The 19,124-nt window shown below is 45.0% G+C and overlaps 2 protein-coding genes across 2 annotated transcripts in view; both read right to left on the minus strand.

The window, feature by feature from the left end:
• The window catches only part of camsap3 (calmodulin regulated spectrin-associated protein family, member 3), a 24,139-nt gene extending 15,585 nt beyond the window's left edge, over positions 1-8,554 (minus strand). Inside the window, exon 1 of the mRNA XM_018754575.2 lies at positions 8,082-8,554. Within this exon, the coding sequence (XP_018610091.1) occupies positions 8,082-8,214 (133 nt within the window). The 5' untranslated portion in view covers positions 8,215-8,554. The remainder of the gene's footprint in view (positions 1-8,081) is intronic.
• A 2,131-nt stretch (positions 8,555-10,685) lies between these two features.
• Positions 10,686-17,531, minus strand: xab2 (XPA binding protein 2). Its single transcript, XM_018754594.2, has 19 exons — positions 17,410-17,531; positions 16,706-16,854; positions 16,438-16,561; positions 16,126-16,323; positions 15,865-15,999; positions 15,496-15,660; positions 15,155-15,299; positions 14,833-14,984; positions 14,563-14,682; positions 14,078-14,209; positions 13,558-13,689; positions 13,268-13,381; positions 13,023-13,185; positions 12,747-12,937; positions 12,256-12,378; positions 11,859-12,030; positions 11,591-11,717; positions 11,341-11,453; positions 10,686-11,210 (listed from the first exon to the last, which is right to left on the minus strand). The coding sequence occupies exons 1-19, from the start codon at positions 17,443-17,445 to the stop codon at positions 11,149-11,151; spliced, it is 2,553 nt and encodes an 850-aa protein (XP_018610110.1). The 5' UTR covers positions 17,446-17,531; the 3' UTR covers positions 10,686-11,148.
• Positions 17,532-19,124: the final 1,593 nt, after the last annotated feature.

Genomic DNA, 19,124 nt, shown 5'->3' on the forward strand with positions numbered 1-19,124 from the left:
ATTCACCTTTTTCTGCCTAGGGCCTCAGTTACTTGAATTCACGCAGAGAGCAAGAGCAGAACTGCATCACCTGACAAACCAAAACGCAGCACATAAACACGCCCAAAACGCACACCAGATACACCAGGTTTTCCACCAACAAACTGGTTCATCTGCATCTGCAGCCAAAGCAAGACACAGTGGGCCTGTGGACACAATAAACAGATCGAGAGCAGGGGGCAGAGGAGACGTGTCCCACAGGAACAGAAGAAACGGAGCTGATGGGAACACACAGAGCAGCCGCTCAGAGGGGCAGAAATGGGTGGAAGAGGACCTGGCCTACAATGGTTTGGCCGTCGGGTCCCTGTGCATCCTCTCCGACTTGGATTCACATGTTGCACAAAGTCTGGAATAGAACTGGTCTGTCACAGCTCCTGGGCTGTGGTTCAGACACGGGTTTGAATCCAGCTCAGTCTCCGGAGTGTGCGTGCTCTCCGTATGTAAACATTAATTTACTCCCACAGTCCCGTATGTGGACTGCTGACTCAAATTTCCCTTTGTGTCTCTATGTGTTAAAATTGGCCTGTGCTTGATGGGTTGAAACTTTTATTAAAAAAAAAAAAAAAAAAAAAATTTAAAAATATAGAAATAAATAAACAGTGTAGCCCACATTGTAATTCACTTCAGACAAAGGCATCAAATATATTTGAATAAACAGTAACCATCCACCACACGTTCACTACTCAAACAGTACATGACTTAACGCTTCACCTGTCCTAGACATTTGCACTCCCACTTCAGCATGTACATCCCTGATGGTTTAGAGAGATTCGTTGAAGGATTTACAGCAGAGGACAGACAGAAAGGGACAAGGTCTCTTTCGCGCGCGCACACACGCACACAGAGCGTGGCGCAGAAAGCCGGTAGCAAAGACAGATAGTGGAGACAGTGTAGATGCAAAGCAGGATGCAAAGGCGACTGAGTCAGACGGAGGAGACCGATAGCGAGCTCATTTCCATGTGGGCCCTGGCAGAAAGGCGAATGCCTAAACAGCGGGCCCCGTTTCACACACACGGGCACAGAGTGCACACCCCAGAGCACTTTCAAGAGTGCAGTCTCTCTGAAAACCCATGAAGGACAAGCAGAGGAAGGGGGGAGGAACCTTGCAAATCTTTCCCCCACCAGTTTCCAGTCCCTTGGCCTTGAATGCCTCAGGAATTTCAGGTGAGCCCATGATGATAGCTGGGAGTCAAAGTTCAATGTTCACAGGGAGAATTTTCTGGATCGAAGAGCACAAGAAAAGGAGCAGAGAGCAAACTGAACCCCTTTATCTCTCCTTATCTAGCTGGACTGGACTCCCTAAAGATGCAACCCACTGCATGTCCACGCACGCGCGCACACACATGCACACACACAATAGCTGGAACAGAAAGCAGAGTGTGCACAAAGCCTGGAGAGCAAGAGCAGCAGCCAGAGCAGATGAGCATGTCCTGGTCACAAGTTACAAACTCATGTTGGTCAATGGCATTTAGTGGATGAGATGCAAAATCCCATCCTGCCTTGTCACAGGTCAGGAGATGTGCAGGCCTCGGACAAAGTACGAAGACACAAACAAGGACCCCAGCTCCCCAAAAATGACACGTAGCGCGCTGACTGTGAAAAGTCAGGAAAAACAGAGAGCCAAACCCCACCTTGGCAGTTCCTCCAGTTATCTTTGCACAATTTTTTGCTCCACTACATGGTGCGACCTGTGCATTACAGTTTGGTCTGGTTACCCAGCCGGATGTTTCCTGAAGTGACTCAGGTTACTGCACTGCATAACGCAGTGTCACGTTCTTCCCACTTAACCATCCTGCACTACCTAGTCACGAGCACCATTCTGCAAATATTATGCTACCTCCGGCAAGCTTTACGACCAAATATTTGACGCCATTTCGGGCCTCAGGTTCCTGAAGCCCAGAGTATGACTGTGACAGCTGTAAATCAAAAAAACAATGTGTGCTGAATGAGCACGACGACTGCCTCCTTTGAGGACTTGAGTGCCTGTGACTGACAGACAACAACACAGGTGGAAACAAGGCCATGGATAATGGAGGAACTACACCATCCTGGGTCTAGGATCCTCTCTTCACAGAAGCTGTTCAAGGCCTAAACACAGGGTCATCCATGCCCAGCATTCAGTAACTGGCAGTATTTGAGGGGAGGGCTGTATAGCATTGGCGCACCCCCACTCCCACAAACCCCACCCACCACAGAACAAATCTCTTTGGCCATATGACACATGGCCTAGTGATTCACAGATTACTCCATTTAATTCATAAATTGAGTAAGCAGGCCACTCTGTCAAAAGCAAAGGAATACACATGAAACCTCGGGTGAGGAAGGTGGGCACTCGCAAACACACATACAGCTTGTTGCTTACTTCCCCACATGTAAGAAACCCAGGGTTAAACTGTATCCCTCCCTCCATGAGCCTCACAGTCAAAGACATGGCCCAGAGTTGGTGCTCTGGTCACCATGGAAACAGCGAACATTAAGGCTCCTTTCCCTCAATTAAGGAGGCGGTGTGGCAGGCAGGGAATGGACACAGTATATCACGTTAACTTTGTTTTATGGGAATTGCACAATCGGCTTTCTGTTCTCATCAGTAGTCCTTCGAAGACGACAGAGAAAGGTACAGTATAGGGAGTGACCAGAAGCCCCTGACCAAAGCTTCAACTCCTGCTGCTATACCTTGAGTTAGACAAGTTACCATGAAGTGCATCAGTGAAAATATGCTGCTCTATTGATGACACTTGTAAGTTGCTTTAGCAAAAACCATTACCTGTATAATAAAAATAACAACAGCGAAGAATGAGTGACACTGATTCACTACGTACCACGTGAAGACTAATCGGCTGAGTGAGGGGTAGTTTTCTTCCCCAGCTCATGGCATCCTTAGAAACCTCTTGATTGTTTCCACTGCTGACACACAAATCACCCACATTTGGTAGAATATCCATGTTACTTTTGAACCCCACAACCTGCTGGTTCCAAGGTCACACCCTGTGCTTGCATCACATGACTAGAGGCTGATACACGCATTATCACAATTCAATGTATGCTCTTAGAAGTAGGGGTGACGTATATAGAGCACAAAGACAAAAACACATGGCAGCACACAAGTTGATAAGGAAATTATCAATGAAACCTGAGAACCCACAGTATGGAGGACAATCTGACAAGGAGCACATTCAAACTAATGCAAGTCATGAAGACTAACAGCAAGGAGAGTCCATCCCCAGCAAACATGGCATTGTCATACATTTTGTTTCCACATTATTATACTTCTGTTACCAGTGTTAATTTTTAGGAGCTGATAAAAATTAAGACCTTACTTGATTATATCAAGCAGGGGCAGAGAATTATAACAACACATTTTAACTGAATTTATCCACAGTACTTAAGACCTTGTAATTTTGTATTGTTTACAAAGTGGGAAATGTAAGTTAAATGGCATGTTTAAAGATACTAAATCTCAAATTTTGGTCACAGTTCCTTAATCACCTGGATTCCTTGTTGTTCCTATACAGGCGTTCTGTGGAGCGTTTATTGAACCCATTCTGTGGTGGCAGACTACAAAATAAAGAAATGGATTTTATACGTGACCCAGGAGGTTGACGGTTCTGATTTCTGATCACACAGAGAACCAAGGTGGACAGTGGCACAGATGCTTTAAGAAGAAAATACATGGAATCCAAATTCTGGCTCTTAATGTCCCTCTAACACACCACTTAAAAACGTCCCGTGACGTCACTAAACCGGCAGCACAGGAGCACCGTTTCATCCGCTTCCACCTGTGGCAGGGGGTGTAGCCATCATGACTAATCACTTTAATCATCTCGGCACTTCCTTACAGCCACGCACTCCCTGGGTGGAGCATACAGGAACCAACGTAAACACACTTCACACAGAAAGTCCTTCTCTTCCAATGGGGTAGTGGGAACACAGCGGCAGGAAACAAGGAGGAACACGAGAAAGAGAGAGAGACTGCTTCACAGACTGTTGAGTATTTATCATCACATGTTCATTCATCTGACATTTCTCCAAGGTGACAGTGTGAGGTTAGTACATAAGGATACCATTATTTGCTCCTTTATACAGCTGGGTAACTTTTACTACATCAGTTTAGAGTAAGTACCATGACCAAGGGCACTAAAGCAGGATGAGGTGTTCAGATCTGGGTCCTTCAGCAACTGAATCCCACAGTGCTACAGAAGTGAGATCTACCCATCTGACCTTTAACCTCAATATGAGAAAAGCCCCTCATCAGCCACACTTACAGACTTTGAAAGTAATAATTCCAAAGAAAAACATGTATAGCTCCATAACTCAGTGGGGTGACCTAAAAAGATAAAGGAAAAAAAAACAGGGAAAAGTGAACACTGAGGCATCTAAATGAAGGGAGGGATGTCAGATGGCAGTGATAGGTCAGAATAATGCAAAACAGGGCATGAAGAGGAGGAAGAGCAGACCCTCTTGAGACTAGACCTAATTCAATGAGACAGAGGACAGGGCTCCATTCAACACAGGGCATGGCGCACAGAGAACTGCTCAATTCATTGTCTGAGGGGAGAGGTATCTCGCACCTGTATCTCGCGCACACAAAAACACGAGACATCGCTGCAGCCTCCTGCCTGCCCTGATCTGCTGCGTCCGGTCAGCTCACTGCCACGCTAACATCACTGGAGATGTCTCATTTGGTACGGCCAAGCATTTTGACAAGACAATCGACATGTCAGCCTCAAGAGCAACAGAAGAGCATTTCTGTATCTCGCAAAACTGCTCACACACACGAAAAAGGAAGTGCAGTGGGTGTGATTCTGTCCTACACACTGGTCCAGAGCCACTTCAGTGCTGCTCTCACACTGGTTAAGATCATAAGAAACAGTAATCAAACACACACTCTTACATAAGACATCTCTGTCTGAACAACATTCAGCTCATCTGGCAGAGACCAGAAGAGAGGAGGAATGGCATTCAGAAAAGGTGGCCCTATAACAGAAAGTCACTAAAGTCTACATGAGTCAAACACAAATAAAGCACACAACCTCGAGGTCCAGTGAAGATGAGCACTGAAGTTCCAACCCAACACCATTAACATGTACCTAATAACCAGCACCCAAGAGGGTCTTTGTACGCAATTTCTATCGCAGCGACGATTTCAACCAATCAGAACTTTAACATATAAAGTGGTACTTCCAAGTATGTGAACCCTAGAGGGCTGGTCATCATTATTGCATAAAAAATTAAACAAAATCTAAATCTTAAAATAAACTGAGGAAATTAATAATTGATACACATCTATGTAGCTACTTGGTTTAACCAATGCACCTTGGGGTTCAGTTATTTTTACACCTGCACTACTTCTGTTTTTCTACTGCATCCATGATTTCCTCTAAACTAGCATAAAGAATTGGTCATTTCACACCTGTTACATCTGATGAGAAACTCTGCTTCTCACTAAATAACCATTTTGCGATAAAACTAAGGGACACAGGGAGTTCACATACTTTCAAGCAGAACTGTACATACATATCTAAAGTATGTGTGTACACACACACACACACACACACACACACACACACACACACACGACTGCAGTAGCAGATCCAGTACTACCGTATTAATTTAGCTGATGCTTTTCTCCAAAGTGACTTACAATAACATACCCACTCATCCAGTAGGGTAAATATTTACTTTAATAATTCAGGGTAAACTTTTCCCCAAAAAAAAATGAAAAAAATAGTACTTTGACCATCTTCTAACAGAATTTCACTTGATCAGATGGCTTCAGCAAACAATCAACCTGGGTGTTCTGAAGAAAGAGTGTATATGAAACACTTTGTCCAAAAAACTTGTTAGGTCTGTAGACAAAGGAACTTTCAGTAATTTACCCATTTAACAAAGAAAGTAATTTTTACTAGGCTCCGGTTCCCCGCGACCCCCTATGGGATAAGCGGTTCAGATAGTAATTTTTACTTTTCAATTCAGAAAAGTATCTTGCTCAAGGGTACTACAGATGGAACAGGGATCCAAACAGTTGTCCTTCAATTTCAAGATGATGGTTCTAACCATTACACCACATGGTGCCTGTAGAGAGGACAGCTTTTGGGACCAGAGGAAGCCAAGGACACTTAATTTGGAGAATGCAAATAAGTCAAATCCCATACAGAGGTTTGAGTTTATTACAGCATATCTGTCACTCAGATATGAGTTTGCTATAAGTAATGCTGACATGAACCAAAGTGAGGAAGGCCTAATGTAACCGATTTCTGCAGAAGCAGACTGTCACCTTTGTAGTTCTATAAGTAGGGTTGAGTGACCCACAGACTGGATCTACCGTAAGTGGTTTCCAAGGTCCAACCTCATCAGATGGCTGGTGGGAAATTTTAATGTTTAATTTCAACATGCTGCGAGGTGCTCTGCCCACAGCACCAACAGTGGAGAGCCGAAACATGGATACAAAGTTCACCCTAATCCAAAGCAGGCCATGGAGTTGCGAAAGAGCCTCAGCTCCTTTTTAGTTGAAGATTACAAAGAAAATCCAAGGCAGAGCTCCAATAACATGAGTGGGTTTCCTAAGAGCGCACACGGACACAAACAGGATAAAAGATGACATAAGAGCATCTACCCCAGCACAGGACACATGAATCGGTACCCACACCTATCAGGATGCACAGCTGTTCACACCGCACATTCGGTGCTATTTTCCATTTCAAAAAGGCTCCCAATTTGACAAGGCAACAAAGATATTAATAACGCAAAGACTGGTGGAGGGGACAGAAGAGGAGGTTGTGTTTGATGATGTGAACATGAAGAAGGGGAATGGGCGATTCGAGTTGGACGTACCGATGTAGCTCTGTTCCTGTCCCTCCTGCAAAAGAGTCACTGACAAAACAGGCCCAAAGGGACAGAGCTCAGCTGTACTTCCACCAGAAGCAATTCCATGTTTACATCCATTATAACACTATATCAGCTCATGAAAAACAGCCCAAAATGAACAACGAAAGAGAACACAAAGCCATTCCTGGAAAATATAACATTAAAACGCACTGGATATTTTCGACACAGCTCCTAAAGCTCAAGACATGCACACTTTAAATTAAATTCTATGGGGGTATGTTTAACAAAAGGATTTCACTAGGTGGGTGTGTGACGAAGTAGGCCAGGGTGGGTTCCTCGCAGCAGTGCGATTGCACGAAACTGCCTACAAGCATCGGACATGATTCAGCCCTATACCAACACACATATACATACATAAAATAAAGGGCATCTCATCACCCCCAACGCGTTATATTGCAGCGTGTTCTTCAGCACACAGCTATATGGGGGAGTAAGGGGGGGGGGTTCAGCAGCAATCCACACAGTGACCTACCAAGACCAGCATATCAGCTTTACCTCATTCACTACACCATAGTACAAAAGCATCTTTGTGGTCTTTCTCTGGAACATTCATTCATTCCTATACACATTAAACACACATATCATGAACAGCCACCCACATTAGACAAGTAGTGTGTGACTGATCAGGGAGACAAAAGGCTGCTGCTGCTGCTGTCACTGTGCAGGAGCCTGGGCTATGAGCAGCTCCTCTTTGTGCTCGCTGTCTGAGGACCCCCAGGCCCGTGTGTCCTTGTACGATGTCAGAAGAACAGATCGGACAGGACCGGACAAGTTCTGACAAACAGGCGCGCGGGATTTGACGGCTAGCGCTCAGCAATGATGACGATGGATGGTGAAGATGCTGAGAAGACAGAATGAAACCACGGGATGAATTTGGTGGTGCGGAGACGACAGTTCGGGATCACCACCACACAGGGCACGGTGGGAGTCGGGGCTAAAACAACACAGCTGATGCGCGTTCTTTGTGTGGAGGAAACGCTGAGTCCGCACGTCGCGCGCGCCTCCACGCGTTCTGACAAGAAGGGCGGGGGAGGGGGGTGGGGGTCCGTCAATGGTACATGTTACAAACATGGACAGCGTAACATTCACGCACGTATACTTTTACGGAATAATCATGACATACCTGCACATATTAAGACAAATACAGCAGTACCTACCTGCAGTGCCGAACGTCTTTCCCAGGATCCAGCCCAGACTCGCGCGGATCTTCGCCCGGCTAAAGTCGTACAGCTCCAGCGGTTTGATGTCCGGGACCACAGTGGTCTTCCTCATGGTACTCGAATCTACCATGGCGGGGCGCGCCCAAGGGCCAATGAGCAGCGCGAGGCGGCGTCGCGAGCGATGGTACGGATCCGATCAGGCAGTCATTCTGGTCGCGAGCAGGACGCGCGCTCTGTCTTTGCTGACGGGGAAAAATGAGCAAGAAAATGTCGCTGCGGACTGTGGAAGCGTCCCTTTCGAGTCCGCGGTATTAAATCCTTAAAGAACGGTCGGAGAGGACTAGAAAAATGCGTTTGTGAACCGGAGGCCCACGTCCATTCGGTGGTGAAAAGCCGAGGTGTGTTTTTTGACCTCGTTCCACCGTCCGCCCATCGCAGTGCGCGCAAGACGCCGCTGACGACTGACCGAATTCCAGGTGATCCACGCACACGTCACTCACTCCGCCCGCCGACCAATTGTGTTCCGAGACGAATTCACAGGAGTCAGAATGACCAATGGCGTTCCAGGGCGGCAGTAGGGGTGCGAAAATGGGTGGGGCATGAAACGTGTGAACGCGGCCAGCAGGTAGACAGGTGCAGTACAGGTATAACTGGCCGGAGGTTACGTAGGGTAATTCATAAACGTGTGAACAATGTTTATTTAGGAAAAACGCTCTAATACCTAAAGAACTGTGTTTTATACTGAAAAACTTCCTCTATTTTTTCCACAAAATTAATAACAGTTGCATATCTTTTGGGGCAGAACCCTCAGCGTTCATTTATCATTTTCATTTATGGCTCATGACAACACAAACTTGTTCTACCAGTGATGACAACTTATGTAAATAATTCTGGTAAAGCACAGACAGAAAATGAACTTTGTGTGTCCAGTTCTCATTCTGCATTTTAACAGGAACTTAAACATACACCTAAACAGGTAAATACCATAAGCAAACTGCAAAAAAATCAAGTGAATCCAGAAATTAATATAATAAATACAGCGACTAATAGAGTAAATACACGATATTGTGCGACACCTCTTGGGCACATTCCACTCGGCTGGGCGGGACTGAAACTAAGACAGGTCAACAAAGAATACAAAAGTACAGAAGTGAGTCATGGACAGCTGTCAATCACCCACCTGCAATATCTCCGTTTCCACAGGCTGAAGGAACATACTGTCTGGAAAGACATAGGTGTTCATGACACCTCAGTGTGTGACTCTTTGTGTTCTCACATGAGGACAGCAGAAAAGCTCTGGAGTTCCTCTGTGTGCTCATATACACTAGTGCTACTGGAGGTAATCCTACACATTCAGTTCAATATTTGGGGGGAGCAAAGTTCTCAGCAAGGCCCATGTCACGTGGTGTCCCTCGAACCTGGGGCCAGTGGTAGGGTTCGCGACCCACTAGCGTAACTTTCTAAGACGATTACAGCAAAACTATTTTAATACTCTTTGGGGGAGGAAAAAATCTTTCCACCCTTTACTGAAGTTATTCTGTTATGTTTTTAAAAACCTCTTTAGCCTCCATATCTTTTGGCAGCATTTACATTTATTCGCTTAGCAGACGCTTTGGTCCAAAGCAACTTACAACAGATACTATATAGTGTCATCAGCCCACATATCTTATTCACCAAGGTGATTTACACTGCTAGATACACTACTTGCAAGGGGTTACTCATCCATGCATCAGTGAAACACACTCACTCCGTGACACTCGCACACTATGGGGGAACCTGAACAGCATGTTTTTGGACTGTGAGAGGAAACCCACACAGACACGGGGAGAACATGCAAACTCCACACAGACTGAGCAGGGATCGAACCCACACCACCCAGGCGCTGTCAGACAGCAGCACTACTCACTGTGCCACCCACTCCCCCCCAAGTGGCCCTGTGATGACAAACTGACCCATCAGATCAGTGAGGCCTGATAGTATGGAAAGATCATTCCTCAGAAGTCCCCTGACCACACTGGCAGGGAATAACTTACATTAACATCTTGTGGAAGGATGTCTTTTTCACCTGTGGGGGCCCTACTGGCCTCACCGAAAGGCCACTATCGTGCCCAGGAAAGTGAAAGCAAACTGTGCCTTTTTCGAACTTTGAACTGCCCTTCATGGCGAGAGACCCAGCTGACATTCACCCGAAAGCAGTGCAATGGGTCTGCCATTGGTAGACAAGGTCCCTTGACCCTCCATCCACACCCTCTTAAGTGGGATAAAGCCTGTATGCACAATTTCCTGAACGCAAATGACCTGTTCAGGGTGACAGGTATGTGCCGCACTTTCTACAGCAGTAAATGGCTTACGCAGGTCTCCCAGGGATCCGCAGCCCACAGCATACCCTGCTGCAGTCTATTGTAGTCGCTCAGACCCCACCCCCAGCAGAAAGGCTGTACCAGCTACACATTAATGCAGGCAATTGGCTGTTGAACAGATAAGCCCCACCCCCCCAGAGGGATGTTTTTCTAGGACAGGATTTTCCTTTTTCCGGGACAGCAGAGCCGCATCGCGCCCATCACTCTCCTTCCAGTGTCTGCAATAAGCTCAGCCAATATTTTGCTGATTAGATATTGAACAACATGGGACTGATAAATAGAACAGTTCTGGTGAATTTAAAACTGTTTAAAAGCTGCTGTTTCTCTCCAGGTTTAAGTGCGCCTCATGTTCAAGTGAAGACAGTGAGACAGCAGCCTCCTGTGGTGTGAACTGGTACTGTATGGTTTACAGATCCCGCATAGAAGGAAAACAGAATATTGATCCTTTGAAAGTATATTTTATTCAAAGCAGCTTCCTTAGAAATTACAGGCAAAATGTAAAACAGGTGGGTACCATTAGAAATAGGAATTGTTTGATTTTTTTTTTTTTTTAAAAAACAGCATGTATACAGAGCTAGACTGCATTTTTCTTTACTGGGTCGTATAAGTATGTGTGTGTGTGTGTGTGTGTGTGTGTGTGTGTGTGTGTGTGTGTATTTGGACTGCAATGTCATTGTTCTGTCATGTCATTATCCCACAACAGTTCAGTCTTCCTTCAGTCCACCAAACACAGCAGTTGGGACCATCTTCTGTTCCAGCTGCACCTCTGTTTCAGTAAAGGAGAAAACCCATACAAGTTTTTATTTCTTTTTTTTTTTTTATATTATACACACATATATATGTGTGTACACACACACACACACACACACACACACACACACACACACTGTTCTCACCATCTGGTTCAGCATCATCCTCTTCTTCATCCTCATCTTCATTGTCAATGTTGATTTCATCTGGGTTGGCTTGTTTGGCCAGTTCAGCCAACTCACTGCGAGATGTGTCGCTTCTGGAGAGGCAGTTAAAGCGCTGCATCAGTAAGCTGAACAGAGAGCTTATTTACAGCTGGGATGCATCTGTAGAATTTGATAGAAGTTCATCCAGACACTTTTGAGGGACAGCTGCAGCTGGGGTGTGATCACTAACCTGACGAAGAGAATCTTGTCTTTGGGTTTTGGCTTGTCTTTCTCTGCCTCAGCAGCCAGCTGCTGGGCCTTCTGTTCTAGCACTTTCATGTCATCTACACCGCTCTGTCCCGGAGCCAGGTCTGACACTGCATAAACATGGACCCCATGTAAAACACCCCCCAAAATTAATCAGCAATTCACACAAACATTGCACTATGGTGTTGGACAAGGTCATGGTGCCTGCTGAGGTCAGTGAAAGGTTTCAATATGCATTTTCCTGTTCTCACCTGTGCCTGTGGAGGAGTTGGTGGCCTTGAGCATCTGTGAGGACATGAAGTTGACTTGTGTATTGTAGGTTGCCTGGACGCTACGCTTGATCCTCAGCATCTCCCGGATCGTGTCCTCATTGCCGTGGCGAATCTCAAAGTCTTTCCAGGTCTGCCAGAATGTGGGGGTCATCTGAAAATGGGGTGGAAGCTCTACAAGTTACACATCTGCAGAATCCAAGCCTTCACAAAACAGCTTATGTAATGTTACAAAGTACTATGGCAAGATATTTGCCTAAAATATCAGGTTAAGCATCTTTCTATAAGGTAAAATAGTAGCAAACAAGGGAGTATAGGTGCAGGACTCCTGTTTCAGTGACTGTGAACCATCTGTTGCATTTTTGCCAAATTGCCTCACCCTGGGGTCACAGATCTGGGAGCAGTACGAGTAGATGGCTCTGGCACGGTCGATCTCACCCAGCTTGCTCTCCATATCAGCAAAACGCAGACACATCTCCCTTGCATGTTCATCAGGGAGCACCTGAGAAGTACCAACTCGTGACCATAAGGACCAACATTTTTATGACCATATCTGAGTGACCACCAACCACCAACAAGAACAAGAGCAAATTTTAAAACATAACCTGGAGTACAAGCAAATCCAAAACGTGCCATGCATCACGTGTCACTGGCCCCACCCACCCACCCACCCACACACACACACACACACACCCACACACACACACACACACACACACAACCTTGAACCCATCCACCAAGGAACTCCCTGCCTGAGATAGTTTACACAAACTGTCATCACTCAGATCAAATCTTCCATTTCTACCAGTAGCATCCACAGCCTGTTGAAGCTCAAACCTTTCTGTGCTCTGTGCAGAGCACCCTCCTTACCTCAATGGCCTTCTGGTATATACTCCTAGTATAAGTGACTCCATAGATCTCAGCTGCTCTCTTGATGTAGATGTTAAACATGTGGTGCTGCTCTGACGTATCCACTGCTTTTGTGGCCCTCTCGTATACAGCCATGGCGTGGCGTGCCAGCCCATACTCCTCCTCAAGCTTCGCATAGAGCAGGTAGATTGCTATTAATCACAGAACAAGTCAGTGACCCAACCTCAGGGGGTTACAACAGCATAACAATGAGTTCTTGTCTCCACCTTCACTTACTCTTGGCAAATTTCGGAGGGCAGCCATCAAGCGCTTGCTCAAACAGATCCCGTGCCCTCTCTAGCTTCTTGCCTCCATAGCGGTCAATGAACTTAGTGAGGTAGGTGTTCCAGATGTCATACACGTTGGGCCAACGAAAGAGCGCAACACCTCGCTCATAGGCCTGTTAGGTAAACAAATTCAAGTCATATTTACTCCCAAAAAAAAAAAAAGCCTACTTGGTTTGCAGATGGGGAAGCTCTCACCTTAAAACTCTCCTCAAAATAGTTGTGCTCTTCCAAGAACATGGCATAGTTGATGACAATCTGGGGTGTAGCGATGCGCAGGTCAATGATGCGGTCATATACAGCCTTTGTAGACTGTAAAAGGAGAGACATACCAGAGGGGCTGGAGCTGTAGCCACAATCATAGTATCTCACACTCTGTGTGACCAAAGACCACATCTCCATTACACCATGCTAACTAGGGCAGATTTATGAAGTTGATCAAAGTGAACTTTATAAAAACATTAATAAAACATTCAACACACACACACCTGAAATGTCCCCAGACTCTCTTCAAGGTCAGCCAGCATGGACCAAACCTTCAGGGATTTGTAGATGCGATTTTGGACTGGCTCTGAGGAATCAAAGTATTCTGCTTTCTTTGATGGGATGGCTGTGGCTTTCTTTAAATTAGGAAAAGGATAAATGGGATCAATCGCATTTATTAATTTACTTGACCCTTTTCTCCAAAGCAACTTACAATGTTAAGCCATTTACAATGATTTATGCAGCAGGGTTATTTAACTGAAGCAAGAGGTACTACAGCAGGAGTATATGGTGGCAGCTCCAGTCACTATACCACATGCTGTGTGGAGCAACTGGACTCATCTCAGGTCATATTAGAACCTCTTTGAACCTGTTGGATTAGCCTGGCTTGGTAAGCAGTGATACTGCACTCTTTGGCTCAGTGGAGACTGATGTTAGAGGAACACTGATGTTCTTCAACTGAATGCATTTTTCCAACACTGATAAGTGCTGCTGTACCAAGGACCTGTTGTATTACAGACCTACCCGCAGTATCCGCAGTGCCTGGTCATAATTTTCATGTCGGAGCTCCATCTCTCCATATTCGCACCACACCACCGCCAGGTCATCTACCTGCTTGTAATTCACTTTGGTGGCCTTCTCAAAGATCGTCCTTGCCTGGTGGGAGAAGCAGACAGTAAAACACAGGATCAGATGACGCTGAATCCTTTCTAAAACAGAATGTCCCCAAAAAGCATGAGCGATAAACCCACATAATAAAAAAAGCTTAAGCATTATTAAAGTACACAGCACAATTCAGACAGGATTATGATTTTACATTTATCTTTTTTTTTTTTTTTGAAAGCTGAGTATCTGGGTGAGCTTTACTGTGTCAGCTGGCTACGACAAAACAGTGTTCATGTCAAATTTCTTAATGTGACAGCTTTTAAAGAATGTAAGCAAATCATTTAAAAAATAAAACCACAGTGGGGTCCATCCTAGGATTTGAATTCATATTCACGCCCACTCACATCATCCAGCTGATCATTCTCTTCATAGAACTTGGCAAAGGAAACCCATAGGGAGTGAGGTTTTCCTGTGGCCTTCATGGGGTCCACAGTCTGCACTGCCTCAGTGTATGTATTGATGATCTGGAGGTAGATGGGTAAAAAGGTCAGACACTGCCACACAAAGCGTTGAATGCATTGTCACAGCACAAGCATGAACATGCAGCACCCAGTCCAGTTCACAAAGAACTGTGAGATGAGCTTTCCGGGAAACAGCAAAGCATTGTCCCTCACTTGGTGTGGATTGCCCTCATACAGCTTGACCCTCTTGTGCCACTCATGGACATTGTGGGGGTTCTGACGCAGAAGCACGCTGTTCAACAGCAGGGGACGTCTTGTGATCAGCTGCTCAAAGCGTGCTAATCGCAGTTCCAGGTCAATATCATCTTGGATTGAAGAAAGAGCAAGGTCAGTGTGTGTGTTGGCGGGCTGAACCATAAAAACCCCCACAAAATTGCTCGGTGTGACAGTCATGGCTACGTTCATATATTCCACCATATTGCACACTGATCCAGAGGATGAGGTCAGCGTAACGGTCAAGAAATTTCAGCCCTACCTTCATCATCTTGCCCCATCTCAGATGTTGTCTCCATCTTGGCTGCAATCATGCTCTCTTCAAATTGGGCGTAGCTGTCAAACACCTGGGTGAAGTCTCGAACTGTCACTACTGTTAAAATGGCCTCTTCATACACATCTCGAGCCTGCAGAAAGCAAAGACCACATATTATGGATCCTCGCCTATTCTTTAAACTCATGCGCACAAGACCAGAAAAAAGGGGGGAGGAATTTACTTAGGATTTTTATTATAGCCTCAGTGTTGGGATAAAAGAGGAGGGGGGGGGGGGGGGGGGGGGGGGAGTTCTCTCAGCTTGAGCCTAGCCTACATGTAGGATATACCTTCTCAAAGTGGCCACTGCGGATATAGTAATCTGCCAGGGAACACCAGAGCTTGCCCAGCTGGTCAGTGAAGCGGGTCAGTCCACCACGAATGATGGCACCCACATTCAGGGACTTCACCTTGTCGGGGTTCTGAGAGATGAGGTCACACAGCTCGTGCCACAGCTGTCACGTGATCAGTTGCAAGAAAGACAGTACGAAGATACAGGGTTACATGACCTCCGCAATGTGTGTGACAAAAATCCAGTTCACAACACTGCTACCTCACACCACAACTGTCTAACATCACAAAGACACAGTAAATAGACTGAAAATAACAGCAATGGAGCTAAATGTCTTGTATTACATGGAGTGTTAAAATAGGATCACCTGGTAGTTGGACTTTCCCTCCTTGGATACAAAGCTCTCATCGTTGACCACAGCTGCAAGTCGAACTGCCGCTTCGTCCAAACGACCAACCGAATGCAAGTAATCAATGTACTCTTCTGCATTTTCTGGTGACAACTGGAGCATGGAATGAGTCACAACATATACATATCAGAAATGAACATTGCAAGACACATGTAGTGATATACACTGGTCCAATTTTTTGTTTTTTTTTTGGACTGGGGTTGAGTTTGATGCTCTAACCTTGAGGTATCTGCGATAGACACGGATGGCAGTCTCAGGTAAAGGCAGATTCCGGACAAAGTTGAGGTACAGCGGCCAGATGCGAGCATGCTGCGTGATGGGCAGTGCCCGCAGCGCACGGTCAAATGTCCGTCGGCTCCGTGTGATCTTACACTGGGACACCAGAAACTGGCAGTAATCCAGCCAGATCCGAGGCATCTGGGAGATGTGGGATGGTTTAAATCACTAACTGATTCAGTAACATCACTAATTTGTGGTACTTAACACATTTTTTTCTGGCACAGCACCAGCATGCTGTGAGATTTAGTTTACCTTGTGCATGAAGACCAACGCTCTCTCATGACAATTGTTTACTTCCTCATAGACTGGTTCAGTGATGCACTTCCCTTTCACCTGTTTCCTCCGCTCTCGCAGGTAGTTATACCACAGTTTATAGCTGTACATGAACACACACACACACACAACAATTACAATCCATACTAGAAAGAAATGTAGGGATTAACAATAAATCTCACAGCCCAGAAATTCATTTCAGTGATGTACACATGATGCATTGCATGAAAATATAAGGTACACATACCTGCCAGGCAGCTCTTTGAGTGCCCTCTCGTAGATCATGTTAAGGATGGACTTGGCACCATTCTGCTTGTGCTCGATGTAACGCATCCAGCATTTGACGGAGTAGGGATTCCTGATGATCTCTTCCTCATACGGGAGGTCATCTTCTTCCTTGTGGTGGAAGCATCCCCAAACACGTACATTTTGACAGGGAACATGCAAGTGCTACCATTCAAGGTTCATAACAATGATATTTCTCACTGTCACATCCAGTTATTGAAGTATTTCTAAACAAACGCAGCTGTGCTGTGTACGTGCTTGACAGCACTGCAGAGTGTAAAATTGTTTAGGTCCACACAGAAGTTATGTGCTTAGGGGTGGAACTGGTGTTACTAGTATAATAATTATAATATCATCTAAATTTGTTGTTGTCTATCTCATGAAACAACCACAACAAAAATATACACAGCTTCGTGTTTGTAAACTTAGCTAGAATGTATCATATTAACTGGTTAATAAGGAAATCTGTTACAAAAATAGCCATTTTCGACGAACTAGGTATCAGGCCGACCACCTGCTGCTGCCATCCGCTCTGCGACTACAAAACACAGGCTAGCTGTCAAATCGAGTCCCGAGGCCTCAGGGAGGCCTAAAAACAAGATACCTTTACAAAGCGGTTTCGAACTACAATTCAGTAAATTGTAAACAAGAACATCTACTACTTACAAATACGACTTGCGGCTTCTCCGTTAAAGAAGGCATATTTTTAATTAAACGTGAAAGCGAGAACTCTTCTCTTAGGCGCTTAGACTCGCTTTCCGGTAACAGGCTCCTACACAATTTGACCAAACGTGTAGCGAACGTAAAAGTTCCGCCCCTGGTGAAATTTGATTGGACTAAGTAAACTCCGCCCCTCGCGGAGTTTGATTGGACAACAAGTACTGGGACACGAAGCCATTGTCTAATGGTCTCTGTTCGAAATGACAGGTTCATGCACCTATTTATAGTATGTGGCTACAGCTATAGTAGGAATCGTGATTGGTTTACTTAAGAATCACATGTCTGCAACTATGTCTCTTGCTTTATTGTAATGCACAAATTCAAATGCACAAATGAAATTGTCTTTTTCTCTGAGATGTACGTCGCTTTGGAGAAAAGCACCTGCTAAATGAATAAATGTAAATGTAATTACTTATAATTGCTTTTACAATCGAAATAATGCAGCCGAAATAATGCACTTTTAATTTTTCAATTAAATTTTCACTCCCGGCGAATAGACAATATCAGTTTCTTCGATGTTCATCGCACGAGTAGGTGTACAAAACTTAGGATATATAGTCCTAATTTTATAAAGGAATTCAACTTGAGCTGGTTGTGTGCGTCTGTTTGAAAGTCTTTGTTGTTTAAGTCCAGTGAGTGAGTTGAAACTGGGAGAAAATTTATGTTTATACTGCGGATTAAATTTACAATTTATCTACCATCATCTACAACTCACTGAAAGTAGCCAGAAGACGTGTGGAAAAATTGTTAATTTTACAGCGGTAGAATAATGAGAATTACAACACAAAAAAAAAATGGAACAGACAGAATTTAAGTGTATTCATTGGTTTATTATAGGATTATCATGATAAAACAGTAAAAAAAAAAGAATTTCTTTATTGCTACTAATGAAGTTAATCTACCACACATTCAACTACACAGTTTCCCATTTGCACTTCAGAGTATATGCTGTGTATTCTGGTATTTGTTACATAGTTTTATTTCTTAATGTACTACATGTGATAAAGCCGTATTTTCCCCATCACTGAAAAATACCAAGGTTTCCATTACATGCGTCCTCTGCAGAAGCTACAATCATAATCATATTACCTCTTTTTCTACATTTAAGAGTCCTTCTGACTCTTTCTTCCCCCTCTCTTTCCTTTCCCTTCTTTCTTCCCTCCTTTCTTTTTCTCTCCCTTCCCCTTCACCTTATCTTTTCCCCTCCCTCCTTTCTTTTTGTGCTCTTTTTTCCCTACGTCGCTCTCGCCTCTACTTCTTTCCTCACTTTTCTCTCTACTTTGTCCTCCTCTTCTTTCTCCTTCACTCTCCTCTCCGCTTCTCGCAGGACTTCTCCCTGCCCTTTCCCTGTACGCCTTGTCTTTTTCTCCTTCATTTCGTCTTCCCGCACCCCTGCTCTCCGCCCTGAATCCCTCCCTCCTTCCCTCTGGCTTTCCCTGATTCTGCAGCCGGCTACTATGGATTCTGTGGATCAGAGAAAAGTAGTCGTCATCTGGGCTGATTGGACCATTTGGAGGGCTTACGGAGCGATTTCCAGGCATGGCCGCTTTGGCAAGGCTCAGGCCCAGAGGACCTGGTTTGAGGGTTTCAGGGACCTCTAGTGTCTGCGGCTTTGAAGGGAGGGAGCATCGCTGCTCCTCTCTCTTAGGACTCTGGAGAAC

This window comes from Scleropages formosus, chromosome 8 (assembly GCF_900964775.1).
Source record: "Scleropages formosus chromosome 8, fSclFor1.1, whole genome shotgun sequence".
Classification (NCBI taxonomy): domain Eukaryota; kingdom Metazoa; phylum Chordata; class Actinopteri; order Osteoglossiformes; family Osteoglossidae; genus Scleropages; species Scleropages formosus.

What these genes read in the sequence shown, in the direction of transcription:
- xab2 (XM_018754594.2), bottom strand. Translation starts at nt 17,445, where the DNA reads ATGCCTTCTTTAACGGAGAAGCCGCAAGTCGTATTT. An exon ending in AGGGAAAGTCCAACTACCAG is followed by an intron (nt 15,661 to 15,864) that starts GTGATCCTATTT and finishes ATCACGTGACAG; the next exon opens with CTGTGGCACGAGCTGTGTGA. An exon ending in AGAGTCTGGGGACATTTCAG is followed by an intron (nt 13,382 to 13,557) that starts GTGTGTGTGTGT and finishes CTCCTTTTACAG; the next exon opens with TCTACAAAGGCTGTATATGA.